The 14,567-nt window shown below is 41.9% G+C and overlaps 1 protein-coding gene across 2 annotated transcripts in view; it reads right to left on the bottom strand.

Annotated features, from left to right (window-relative positions):
* faf1 (Fas (TNFRSF6) associated factor 1) overlaps window positions 1-14,567 on the bottom strand; it is a 58,533-nt gene that overhangs the window by 26,409 nt on the left and 17,557 nt on the right. For both annotated transcript variants that reach the window (XM_086225001.1, XM_086225000.1), the window contains exons 8-13: window positions 14,430-14,535; window positions 8,357-8,443; window positions 1,786-1,881; window positions 1,541-1,664; window positions 1,382-1,445; window positions 1,117-1,198 (exon numbers count right to left, since the gene is read on the bottom strand). In XM_086225001.1, coding sequence (XP_086081127.1) covers window positions 1,117-1,198; window positions 1,382-1,445; window positions 1,541-1,664; window positions 1,786-1,881; window positions 8,357-8,443; window positions 14,430-14,535 — 559 coding nt within the window. The remainder of the gene's footprint in view (window positions 1-1,116; window positions 1,199-1,381; window positions 1,446-1,540; window positions 1,665-1,785; window positions 1,882-8,356; window positions 8,444-14,429; window positions 14,536-14,567) is intronic.

Below are 14,567 nucleotides of genomic sequence, written 5' to 3'. Positions count from 1 at the left end.
GTGATCTGAACCCCCCATAACATCTTGCTGTGTCCTCACAGTCTAATAAGGCTGTAATCCACACAAGCTGTCAGTTGATACAAGCATCCTTAAAAGGACAAAAGCTGAAAAAATACAAGAGGGAAAAGTGGACGCCTAAAAATAAACCTCTGCTGTCAGGGTCTAAATTTGATGAAATGATATCAATGCGGCAACAAAGCCTCCACACAGCATGACACATGGGTAGATCAACGCAGTTAGCACTTTTTATAAGATTACTTCAGTTTGGAAGTAAGTAGGAACGAAACAGTTACTAGTTTCACGACAAAACACAGAAATATTCCTCACGCTTAGAATTACTGAATTTTTTTTAAAAAAATCAACAAAAAAAACATGTTTGGTAGATGCATTCAAAGTTAGCCAGGTACAGGTGCTGCATACAGTGTGGGTCAGTGTTCTGTTTTGGATGTGAAACGTGGGCAAACATTACATTTTGAAATTCTGCTTCTAAATTTTCAATGTGCTTTGACAAGGCAGAGTTGGCCATGCAGAGGATTCAAGCAAAAAAACAAACAAAAAACAACCATTCAGGCTTATGAGGCTCTATAACAGGAGAGAATTACAGAACCTTTAAAAACCTCATTTGCACTGTAAACGTTTTGTAAAGACAATCAACATCAATAACAACGTACCGCACCGTCCATCGCACCTAGATTGTGTGCTATTGTGAGCTTCAGTTAAATTAAGATCATGCAGTTCATAGCAGCAATGATGAGAGTACACCAGATATGTAATGAAGTGGTTATAATACTGATCATAGCGTGCTTAAATTCCTACCAGCTCAGTAAGGATGGAGAGGATATGAGAAATGCAGTATGTCCCTTGACAGAAAGAGAATGAATAATATCCTGCTCCCTCCTCCGTGTTGTCTTAAGCAAAACATACCGGGACCTACTGGCGAGACATGCAGTGTTAAAACTACATCAATTAGGAATGACATCAGTGCAACGGGTTTATGCTGCCAGCATGGGTAATATCAGCACTGCTTATTCATACAAGTCATGGAATTGGTTTGGAAATACGACTTTGATGGCTGGTACAGTATCTCACTAAATGAAAAACCTTCAGCCTACTTACATCTCTGGCTTTGCCGTAGAAGGCCTCTTGAGACGCTGCCTCCAGAGACCCAATGAAGAACATTGGGTGGGTCTCCCCATACCTACAACACACACACACACACACACACACACACACACACACACACACACACACACACACACACACACACACACACACACACACACACACACACAAACACACACACACACACACAATGCGTGACCACATTGTTACATGCTAATCACGGAATTAACACAAAAAGCCCCTGATGCTTCGAGCTCACCTTGAAGAAAATTCGGCAGTAAAGTGCAGTAAGGCATCAGCTTCATTCTCACTATTCTCTGGCACTGGAAGTGGAAAGAAACAGTGAAAATCAATTAACTTTACTTTAACTGTATTTTTCATCTGATTTTGGAAGCACAGAAGGCTTCAGTGCACATACTCAAAGGTGATTTCCGACAGCTGGAGGAGCCCATTCCAAACATCTCTGAATCATCCACACCAAACTCTGATGCATCCTCAAAATCATCCCCCTCACTGTCGCTGATCATATGGACATCTGTACACTGTAAAAAGAAATTAGTTAGTATTTAACAGACTTGATTGAAAAGACGTCATTAAAATAACTGTTTTGTAAGTTTGTGCTTGTATTAACGGTACTGATCGTAACCGTGTGCGTGTGTGTACCTCCTCTGTGGGCTCCTGAGCATTGGCTGGTGAAGACCTTCTACAAACACTGAGGTGATGGCAAGGATAGCTGATCCCAGAGACAGCTAGCGTCATCTAAGACAAGAAACACAGCCATGGTTGGTTATCAAAGAGACTTATTGATGGCAACCCATGACTGCTCCTGACTGAGCGCCAAACTGAACAAAACTTCGCAAATACTTCAATAGGCTGTTCAGATCCAGAATCAGAAAATAATGAATTCAAACTTAATGGGAAGTTGGGTCAAATCAAGTTTCTCACGTTCTGTAGTAAAACAAATACATACAAATATACTAATGGTTATGAGTAAAATTATAAAGGAAAAAGAAACTATTGAGGGCACTCTGTAAAGCCTCCACCAATAGTTTTTGCATAATCCTGCAAACAAATATCAGTGAGTGGAAACATAGCCTCCTCTAGCAGAAAGAAATCAGGAAAAACTGCTTCAAACGAGCGGTGGATATCTAGAGTCAAAAAAAGAACTACATAAACCCCAGGTTCAAGTGTAGTCCATGAGACACGTTATGAGTTCCGAGCCCTAAACTCTTTAATCAGGTAAAGACATTGATGCACCTGCCATATCGCTGTTCGTGGCGGTGGATTAAAGGAAGAGAGCACCTTACTAATGAGTTCCCAAATCCAAAGGCAGGACTGAAAATGTCAATGCTCAGTAGGGACTCATTACAGCTGGTGTCTCCAGGCTTAAACTCAAGGGACATCAACAATACGAGCGAAGCTGCTGCAGGATGCTGTGTGAAACCAAAGACACCTGCTTTTAAAAAGTCATATTCCTTTTACACCCATTCCCATCGTGTAATAATGGGGAACCAGCAACACATCTGTATGCCAATATCTTCTTGACAAAACATCTCAAAATTGCTGTCACCATTAAACGAAGAACTGGAAGCTATCTAACCATCTCTTCCAGCACGAATGTACTGATAATATTGTCACATTGATGCAACCATATATTCACGGACATACACAGATTGTAAAAAGAAAAAGTGCAAACAAAAAGAAAGCCCAGATGCAAAAATACTTTTCTGGGAGAGTGAACTTCTAAACAACAGTTCTGAGGCAAGGCATGCAGTGCCGGGTGAGATGCTGCTTGTCTCCTGCAGTGGTCCTGTGTCCTGCTCCATTGTCGGGTGCTGCGACACACAAAGAACAGCTGGGCAAGGTTGAATCAGGAGACGATTACATGCAACGCCAATTGAGTCTGAAAAGGCCTCAACAGACCGCAGGGAGTTTCTCCGTCTCTCTTTAAATAGAGCGGTTTTGCATGCTGGCCTCAGCTTCTATAGCGGGAGAGAACAGAGTAACCACTAGACCTTAACAGCAACATTGAATTAATACTACACCGCCATGTAAACCCATCGATAAGACTTCAAATATCTGACCAAATCACCTATTTCACAACCCTGATCTTTTTTCAATCTGACAATGTAAATTAACAGCCAACAGATTTAAATACTTTTTTTTCCTGAAAACATTTGAACCATTATAGCTTAGCGATACCTGGGGGCTAGTAGCTACCACGCTTTTGTCCCTCCTATTTTAGATACTGATTTATATTAGTTGGTAACTTGTACATTTTTTTCCCCTCAACTAAGGTGAGGACATCTGTTAAATGGTAACAAAGAAAATATCCCGAGTTTTAATTTTCCTTGAAGGGACACAGCAACATTCACATATGTGCTTGCCTGCCTTCCTCATCGTCAAGAATTAACATGAAATTGGGAATAATAAGTTTTATTCTTTATCATCTATTTTAAGTGAATTCAAACCTTTACTCATGGGGCTCTGCCATAGAAAATCACCATGGACACAACACAACAGTTTAAATACAGATAAAAGACAAAGCGGGTGTGTTTCCAGTCTAATAAGTGTTGAGACTACTCGAGAAATGTGTAAGTGTCACAGCACGGACAGCTGAGTATACCGGGAACACCTACGAAGAACACCTAATGGAATTGCCTCATGTAACTCAACTCTAGCTAAATCAGTACTGTGGGTCTGATTGTTGGACCACTGTGGTATTTATACCTCAGGAAATGTTAAAGTAAGGGACCTGCAATCATATTATTCCTCACAAGCTGAAAATAAATATCAGAAAGAGGGAAAAACAACAGGGACTTAAAGAAAAGCTATGGATGCCAAGTCTGGGACGCAGCAACGAGAGAAAGAAAGTTGTAGGTGTTGAACCGGACAAAGACACAAGCGGCCTGAGTCTGAGTGAAGGAAGCCGACTATTCTGCCTATTCCGTCATCGAGTGGCAACCAAACGTGAGAATCTTACAATCGGTTGTTGAGAGGATCTCCATAAACCCTTTATCCACACTACTCACAATGAGAGGCTTTCGTCTGAGGGCCTAATAAGTGTATAAATAAAGTTGATCACTTCCCTTGTCAAAAACAGCCTGGAGGGTTTGGGCTTACATGGATGCAAGAAGGGGAGGTGAAAAGGGAAAAAAAAAATTGAGTGCCTCTCAATCCTCTTCCTCGCTTTGACCCGGTGGCTTCTCCTGATGTTGAGGTACACAAGTGCAGCTTGACGGCTCAGTGGTAAAACGTGGAAACAAGGCTGAAGCGCCGCAGGGCACGGGGGGTGGGGTGATGAGGTTAACCCCCCTCCCCTCCACACCCCCAAATTACCCTCTCCCACATCTCCACACAAAAAGGGACAGGCTCTTCTTTTTTGGATTCTTTTAATTAACACTTGCATTGAGGCACGAAGCATTCATGGGCCGATACAGGAAAAGAATATTCTCTCTCCCTTTTACCCCCATCCTCCTTTTCCTCGTCCCTTCCACCCTTTTTCCCATCTCTAACATTCCCCTTTCTCCCCCTTCATTCTTTCCGTGTTTCATTTTTTCTTTTCTTGTGTAGACAGTGTTTGGATTAGGTGTCTGGCTGTGAGTGTGAGATAATTACTAGTGACAGCTGCACTGATGGCAACCACAACCACAGTACCACCTTACTCTGCTTTCTCTTTGATGGGGCAAGAGAAGGAGAGAGGGAGAGGACTGAGGGAGCGTGACAAAACATGAGGTTAGAGAGGAGATACAGAGAGGATGGATGTTAAGTATTAGTACAAATGATTAGATTAGGAGCAGGCAGAGACAGCACTCCACCCTCAACACCTGTTGGTGTCCTTGTTTCAAGCTCATTTCTGACTAGTTAAAGACACATTTCCTATGATTGTGTCAAGTGAAGTCACACAAACACACACACAAAAGAAAATCCAGAACTAAAAGCTCAGGTTGCCAAATCAGGAGGAACCTCTTCCTTCTCTTCCTCGAAACTAGAGAACAAGAGTTGAGATGAGAACAGACAGAAAAAGGAGACAGAAAATGAAACAGACAGAACTTAGTGCTGAATGTCACCTGAAGGCAGTCAATTTCACAAGGGAGGGGTCTCCTGAGCTTACAGCAGAGCCGTGTTGCTATGGTGATGACAGGCCCCCCTCAATAATTCTTCGATTTCATTCGCCACAATCAGGTGGGGATGATTCCATTAATGTCGTCTGGGAAATGTAGGGAGGTGCTGGCCTGCAAGGCAAGGCACCTCGTAGGCTCCGTAGCATTAATACATTAGCAAACACCATGAAACACTACATAAATGTCAGCAATTACAGGCTGGAAGGAGGGATGTCTGGTGATGGGGGTTGAAAGGATGAGGGGGATGTAATAAGGAAGTCCCACTATCTGTCAATCACTTTTACAGGTGTGGAGGAAGGACCACCAATCAAAGCAACCCCTGGTCATCAACTTTAGCACAGTTCAGAACAGCTTTGCCAAAAGATTCAGAGGGCAGAGCTAAATCATTAGCAACTCAAATTAAAACCAACATATTAATTTTAAGTCCAAAACGTAAGCAAAGACGAACAAGCGTACTGTGTATGTTTCCATTATTATCAAGATGATCTTAAATCACAATAAAAATGTATACATCACCTCCTATGTTAATCTTTCAACCAACTTCTAACACCAAGAAATCTCAAATTCAATCCAAATCGACTGCTTCTGTCTGCTAAAAATGAGCATCATACCATTGCTACTGCGTCCACCACATTTTCTTTGTCAATTCAACTTCCTTTACCCGACACCACATAAAATGACACAGTGCACTGAGTTGCACTGTTGTCCAGTGCTATTTGAGCATTATCCATCCTGATCCAATTTCAAGTCCCCATATGGAGCACAATAAACAATGAAACACATTGAGTAGACAGTATCAGGGAGGGTGACGCAACATACTGCACAACTAGTTTCTCGTAAAGGTGAGGAATACTTTATGGACGAATGAATTTCCTACATTCAAATAATACATAATTCAACACACAACTGAATGACTGAAATATCTTTTTGTTAACTCACATGAACATTTGAGAGAGGTAATATGAAGTAGCCATTCTGCAGCTGATAATTGATTGGAAACGTTTTACAACTTCACTTAAGATAAGAGCCATGCAGCTAGCAGTGACTGCAGACATAACAATGTCTGCGAATTAAACAGTCACTTACTGGAAGTCAACTGAATCACACTTGAGGCATTTCCACTGTTAAAACTAGTTACTGATGACAAAAATATAAAAATTACACACCAACACCTAAAATGATTTGTTGGCAATTCCTAATTATGATTTTAACCAAGCAATATCTCCGAACATTCAAAACTTCGAAGGCAATTTTCAATGCTTACCAGTCTTCCAATATTTGATGCTCCAGACAAACATACCAAAACACATGCCAATGTAAATGCAAGCAGACAAATAAAGTGATACCACATATTTAAAGGGCAAACAGGGTTAAGGAATAATCGATTTCAGTGCAAGTGGGCTAGTGTGCAGAGTGAAACGTAATCTGGGGCCTCTAGCTGCCATGTTTATTGGCCCAAACCCTTGGAGATGAGACTCGGCTAATGAGCTAGACACTAACACTGGCTCCCTACCCACCTGCCAGGCCAGCCAAGTCCCAGGCTTTCTCTGTTAATACCTTCAGACGTTTCAATAAGAGAGCTGAGGCTAGAGCAGAGGCCATTATTACACTTCTATTGCTGTGCTTTTTAATATCTCCTCATCCAGGAAAGACAGACACTGCAGATGTGCGTTAGCCAGGTGGTGACCGATCCTGTGATGTCACAAAGAGCCGCAACCTATTCATGATGCCATTCCCGCATGCACATAGATGGATTGAGCTTCAGCTCACTGATAGCAGGTACAGAGATGGCAAAGATAACACAAATATAACCTTGAGTCTTACTCAGTGCCCATGACAATGAGGGATAACCTAAACAACTTTACCATGCTAGTTTTTAGGGTTTACACTGATATAATTATGCTAATCAATCCAAAAATGTTCACAATCATTGTATTTATTTTATATTTTATTTTAAAAATGAAAAGTCACAGAACAGGCCAGCCGGAGGGTTCCTGCAAAATTAATTTATGTGCAGAGCAATTATTTTTAAACAAAAAAAAAATGAAGATAAATGAAGTATTCAAATATTTTACTAGCAACAATATAGATTTTTCAAGGTTACAAACAGGGCCACAATTATTTTCTCCTACTTGTGGAAGATTTTAGCTTCTACTAATGTGTGTGTTTTTTTTCCACTTTTAATTTAATTAAAAAAAAATGCTTCCTTTCCTTTGGAAAAACAAAGGTGTTTATATTAGATTCAATTTGAATTTTTGAATAATTGTTTACTTACTGTATTGACCAAAACATCACACAAGGAAATTAGAGAAATAAAAATCAAAACTCTTAAAAATGTGCGGTGCCACCAAAAATATAAACACATGTATTCTGTGTTAATATTTTAATAGTTAATAGACTATTTGTAACTGTAGAGGCATAGAGCCCATATGACAATACTTGGGAAAAAAAAAGAACAAAGTCAATACCAATACTCCAGACCAAACAGCAATCACACAGATCTAAAAGGAAAACGTTAGCTTGGGTTTAACATAGGAATGTGTGCACAACAGCTCCACAATGTAGCATGATAAACCATCCTATACAATTAGCATGGGAACACATATGCTGTCAAAGAAGGGGTGAGACAAAAGGGGTCAGGGGTTCCTCAAGGTTCTGTGTGAGGGCCGCTTCTGATCAGCTTGACTGTGTACAGGGTGAATAGCTGGGAATAGCGACCCTAGAATGGTTGAGGTCAGCAGGACTCAATGATGTGAGCTTTAATGTCCACAGATAGAGGACACAGGATGGGAGGTCTTTGACATCTTAATTAGCTTCTGACAGATGGGTTCGGTGGTGGGGAACAGTTTCCGCTGCGATTTGCAAGTATTAAAATATGAAAAATCAATAATCTCTAACCCAAGGACATGTGTAGTTAGGGCCCGAGCACTCAACAGTGTGAGAGCCCTCTTATTTTAATTTTCCTTCAGACCACAGTCTTGGATCCAAGTATCAGGAAATCTGTCAAATATTGACAGCAATGACTGTGAAGGCAGATGCTGAAACTACCACAGAATATCTAAATAACAAGTGTCAAATTTTGGTCGTGTTTGTGTGTTTGTGCTTCTTACAGAGTCATCACATGCTGATGCAGGCCATCCCTCCCACTGCTGATGCCGGACTGGGATGTTGGTTAAGTCTGAAATGTTTCTCTTCACCTGCAAACATAAGGGTACAATTGTGCGTATTTTATAAGTACATATATTAAAACTACTGGTTCTAAAAAAACAAACAAACAAAAAAAACACAAAAACAAAAAGACAAGAAAAAACAGATGCAAAACTATCTCTCTCTTTGCCATTCTGATACTAAAAAATATTAAGTTGAATTAAAGTAGACATTTCCACACTTATCAGATATTAAATGCAATACAATAAATAGTTATTAAAAATTATCCTAGATTCAGCGGCAGGGAAACAACGGTAGAGACAGAAAATGAAGGAGGAGAAGAGGGAAAAGAAAGGGAGGCAAAGAAAAAAGAAAAGCCAGCCAGTGTATTCAGCATTCTTCAGATGCCACAGCTAATGCCCAGAATCAACAGCCCCACGCTCTGAAATGAACAGTATTTTTCTCCTCCCATTCATGCACGGATGCTGTATCTGCATCAATTAATAACATTCCGTGCTTTTAAACAGTTTGCAGCCAGCAGCGCCTGTCCCAGCGAGCGCCATGTCACACCGTCCACTGGATTGTTGGTTTAAAGCCCTAACGCCAGCCTGATGTGCGCCAGCCGAAGGTGATCAAAGCCAGCCGGCGTCTGAGCGCTGGCGGCCGTGGATTTTAGTGCATTTGTTCAGCAGAATTCTGGCCCTCAGGCCCGCAGGGCTGGACACTGATGCTGAGAAAACTGTCCATTGTGGAGCAAAGATCCCTCCACCCACGGGTCAAATCCTGTCTTTGTAAAAAGCACTGAGGAGAGATGGATCCTTGAGCATATGAAGGGCTGCTGGTCATGCAGGTGGAAACTTAAAGAATGCAACAAACACAAAGTCAAAGTCAATGTCAGGTAAGAAAGAGGCTGCACTGAACTATGAAGACTGAGGCAGCACCCCCATGCGCTGACATTACTTCACTTTGCATCTGTATATATCTTTGTGCATAATTTATCTAATTATCAAAGCAACAGTAAACATTCTGAGTTGTCAATCTTCCCCCAAAATAATATTTTGTTTGGCCTGGGCCAGACACACCAGAAACATTCGCAGTGCAAACAAGCTAAGAAAAAATAAAAGAACAATAATAAATGAGTGGCACAGTCCATCCTTTGTCTTTCTATCGTAAATCCCACAGCACACTGCTCAGTACCTATCCTTATGAAGAGACGCCATGGCCAGGATAGCAGGCTGGGGTCAGAGCGGGTGGCCAGTGTTATTACAGAGTGTAATATCTATGTTTGACCAGCCGGACTACAGGGATTTGACTGACCGCCTAGCCAGTCGATGAATAGAGGGGAAAAGGGAAGAAAGGAGAGGCATAAACACTAGTAATGAAGAGGCTGCAGTCAGAGGTTAAAGCAGCCTCAGAGAAACAACAAACTAACGCCCATCACAGAGAGAGAGTGAGGGTGAGAGGTGGAGGAGGAGAGAGGAGACAGACGGTGTATAGAACCTGGCAGCGGACAACCTGATCTCCCCACAGGAGGAAAACACAGCTACACAGCAGATCTGCCCACCTGGATAAACGCTCAGATTCTCCAGCTAGCTGTTCACTATAAACCTCTCAAGCAAGTTAGGTGTGATTTTACCAGACTCTGATACAACAAAACATAAAATCATTTGGACTTCAATTCAGCCTAACAACAGTGTGACACAGTGCCTTATCCTAGCCTCTCAGGGGAGCTAAGTTTTGTTGCAGCACTCAAGTGATCATGTGTATCATTGGGAGTAAAACTGTCTAATGCTGCCCCCTGTCTGCCACCACAGCCATCTCACTAATAAATCAGACCGCAACAAATTCAAGTGCTCACCTTCAGTGTTTGAAAATTGATATGGGAAATAAGAACTTGGAATAACTTCTAAGAACTTGTTTAACTTCATCTTAGTGTCATATGACATTTGGCTGTAATGGTTCATAAGCAGAACATGGTGCCAAGTAATAATAGTGATGACAGACCCCAGCAGCTCATGAAAAGTGTCCAACAAGCAAACATCCAGTAGCTAAAATGTGAAGGGGAGAGGATTTAAATCTTCATAGTTAAAAGAGTGCAGTCATATGTGTGTTGCTGTTAATGCTGAGTTGAGGCAGGGACATTTGAGCCAGTTATGCACAACATTAGTTAACTGGCTGTGGTGCTGAGAGGCTGGGCAATACGCCTCACAGCAAAATTAATGATCCAATCATTGTAAATGCCAATTGCCTGTAATCCCTGGCTGGAGGCAAATCAAAGGGAAGGAAAGGTTTCCGTTAAACAGTCACAAGCTTCTCTCGCTTTCTTCAACTCCCCAAGGCACCAGATGCCATTCTTTCATTTCTTTTTCGATCCAGCCCTCCTTTACTCAGCTCTGAAGCCCCACCAGCGTTTGGTTCCTATATGTCACCCAGCTGCGGAGCAGGGATGGGGCCCAGGACCAACCCCGGGGGGCAGCAGAGGAGGGAAATCCCCAGGACAACTGGTCTGGTCACGGACAACTCAGGGCGCAGCAGCCATCCCTATTCTACCCTCTACTTCCCTGGCAAACATTTGCTCTCCAGCTTAGCTCACAAGCTAGCCAGCAACTTACCCCCACACTCTTGTCTAGTAATGCCAATCAGAGTCTACACAGCTTGGTGCTCTAAAGATGAAGAAAGAGGGTAGAGAGGGGACACTGGGAGAGAGAGATGGAGAATGAGGGGATAAAAAGGGAGGGGCAAGGGCAGTTCCCTGAGAGCCACAAGGCAAAGCCAGAGCCTTTGGCAAAGACAAACAAGAAGACAGGACTCTCTCCCTATTGATATGCACAAGAAGGGACCGTCGGCTAGTTTTCAGCTAAGACAAAGGGGAGAACAGGGAGAGAGAGGTGCTCTATAGTGGAGTCCATATGTGTCTGTGACTAGACACAGTATGAACAGAAAGGGCTGAGGCTGGCTGAACATGGTGTTACATCTTTGTTGCATTCGCAAGTCTTCTTATGATGACAAGCTCTTCCTCTGTTTTTTGTTTTTTTTTTTAATCTAAAAATTGGTCTCTTTGTATTATGTAGACATTTCAATGGAACATAATTGAGGTCAGCTCCTACAGCTTTTTGATTGACATTCCAGAAAATGTAATTAGGCCAGCAACGTTGAGGCAAAAATAATGTGTGATTATTCAATACTGTTACTCACTGACATGTTTTTGAAGCCAAAACTGTCATAGAAATTAAAATTCTATATGTAGCCCAGCCATAATCGGATTTGAGCCTGTAACTCATCATACCAGGTATCAGACCTTCTCAAACAGACCCCACATAGTTTGTATAATTAATAACAAGATATTCATTAATACATTAGAGTAACAATAAAAGAAAAAAGAACATGGTCAATATGGGGCCAACAGAGTCTAGATCTATGCAGGTTAAAGTTCTGGGCCTCATTTTCACTGCAGGGGGCCTTGAGATGCCTAAAGACAAGCATGCGTAAGGAAAAGACCGCAACATGGAGGCCACATTGTCCCTCCTCTGTCCCCTATGGCCTCTTACAGCACCCCCACCGAGCCCACAGTCCTTTGCCTTCTTTCTGTGACCATGTTTGGCCCCTCCCACACCACAGGGACCCCTCCCCTGTGTTTGTAATCCCGGCAGAAACACTTAAGGTTCACAGTAGGTGCTCATCAAAACCATCTGCCTGAGGAGACAGTGAGAGAGAAAGAGAGGGTGATGACAGAGGGGTTAGAAATAGGAAAGAGCAAAGGAGGAGAGGGCCAGAAAACAAGGGAGGGAAGCTGCCTCCTCCAGTTCAGATGCCTGTTAGACTAATCTGTTCAATTAGCACCATTACAAGCCCTGCTAGTCGTCTGATTATTATTAGTGCAGTATAATCACCCTCAACCCTCGCTGAGGAGACAGGCTCGACAGTCACTGCAGTGAGCAGGCAGCAAGAAAAGAAGCACAACTTTTCATTTCTCCTTGAGAGCAAATGAATAATGGAGCTGTAACTTAAGAGACAATCAAGAAAACAAAATTTAGAAATATGCATAATAAGAAATCCAAACCACGTACTGTCACTGTGGGATATTCACCAACCAACAGTAGTTTCAACGCCAGATATTAAGTTAAACTAGAAGGGGGTAGCATGGCTCAGAGGTAGAGAGGCCGTCTAGCAACTGAAGGGTCGCTGGTTCAATCCTCACTTCCTCAATGTTGAAGTGTCCTTGAGCAAGATGCTGAGCCCCTAATTGCTCCTGATGGCCCTGCGACGGACTGGTGACCCGTCTGCATGCATGATGCAGCTAATGCAGGCAGCAGCAGGCTCTTAAATTAAGTTACACATATGTGATGTGGTCCTCTTGAACATCACATCATGACATTTGTTTATTTTGTAATCTGAAGTCCTCAAGTGGCCTCAGAAACCACCAAGGCGCTAATGGAGGGCATTAAATCGCCATGGATGACCAGTTGTGCTTGTAAAATTTACATCTGAAAAAGCAACACAATTACTCATATTCATAATGGTAATTGTATTAATTAAAAAAGCATGTAAATTTGGCACAGTGGAATGACTGAACAACATGAAAACATCAAAGTCTTCTGAGAATTATAAGGTTGGGAGGGAATACGTGTGTATGCATGAGAAAACTGCGTTTGTTCTAAGAAAGCTGAGGTCAACTGCCAAAAAAAACATCATTTACAAAGAAAAACATAATATACAATTAAATCGACCATGAAATATCTTCACTGATGGCCTGCGTGACTTAAAAAAAGTGTGTAGTTGTGTTTATCTTAATTCATATTGCAATATAATCTGAGATATTAGAGATAATGTTTATTATTACACTATTTTTCTCAATTCCACCAAAAACCATTCAAATCCTACAGATGTGATTTTTGTGGGGATCCGTATCACACAGAGATGCTTTCTCAAGTCTGTAGAATAGGCAGCACCATAATATTAAATTGAAAATGGTATTTTGACACCCAATTAGCCTTCAACAAATATTGTGTCTTCCTTCAATTTGAAAATAGTAGTTGGGCATATTGAAATTTTGATTATACTTTGATTAATTGTCCAGCTCTAGTCCTGACCCGTATCTCAGTTCCACATTTCAGACCTTGCAGTATGTTTCTAGCTTCAAGCAGGTAGAACTAGAATCCTCTCAAAAAAATGTATGGGAGAAAAATACAATGCATAACTATGCATAATTGACATTAACCTGTACGGTTAAGAGTTGAACTTCTCTATTCCGTCCGATCAGTGTTAGAGGAGCATATCTCCCCTCACCTGTCACAGCAGGCTACCAACTATGAATAATAAATGACACCTGCTCAGGTCTCCCACTAAATGGGACGTTAAAGCATGACAGTATGGGGCAGCTGTGTGTGCGTGTGTACGGTAAGTCTCACTCACACACACTTATTCATCTATATATTGAGGGCAAGCAAGCGCACATAGATTTTCATGCTCTCAATCTTTAATCCTTTTCCAGCTGTGACGGTAATAAATGATGGACAAAGAGATGGACTGCCCTCACACTGGGTCCAGTATAAGAGACCATAAATATTTTATAGGCTGCAAAATCTACTGTTTAATTTCAGATAAAGAAAATTAACGGACGCTGTCTCTTTCCATTGCTTCCGCATGTCTAGATTAAACAATTTTCAGGCATTTAAACTGCCTGCAAGACTCCCAAGGCAGTTGAGAGAGAGAGGGAGACACGGAACAGGGGGGAGTGTGTGTGTGTGTGTGTGTGTGTGTGTGTGTGTGTGTGTGTGTGTGTGTGTGTGTGTGTGTGTGTGTGTGGCGGAGGGGGGGGGTGTACCATACCGCAGCTGTGAGAGTAATTAAGTGCTTGGAAATGTGATCATTTGTGATGAATAATGAATCGATGGCTGAGATAGACTAGCTAAGTTTGGCAAACGGAATGAAAGCAATGTTATGGGAAACCAGAAATAATAATATTATGTATGTAAAAGTCTAGGGTGAGTCCCAAAGAGTTTTTGTGAAAAGTGTGTGTGCACACTTGTGTCTTACCTCCTGTATGGTTCTGGAGCCAGGGAAGTTAAGGTTATAGTCTCTCTGGGCTTCATGGTGACTGATGACCAGCAGGAAGTTCTGGTTTAGGGACTCTGGGAGAGCACTAAACAACGAGAGAACAGACAAGTTATAACA

Source organism: Aulostomus chinensis, chromosome 14 (assembly GCF_037954235.1).
Source record: "Aulostomus chinensis isolate RoL2024-O1b breed Wild chromosome 14, RoL_Achi_v1.0, whole genome shotgun sequence".
NCBI classification, from domain to species: domain Eukaryota; kingdom Metazoa; phylum Chordata; class Actinopteri; order Syngnathiformes; family Aulostomidae; genus Aulostomus; species Aulostomus chinensis.
The sequence above is the reverse complement of the archived record's forward strand: the minus strand, read 5'-3'. Positions and strand labels throughout refer to the sequence as shown.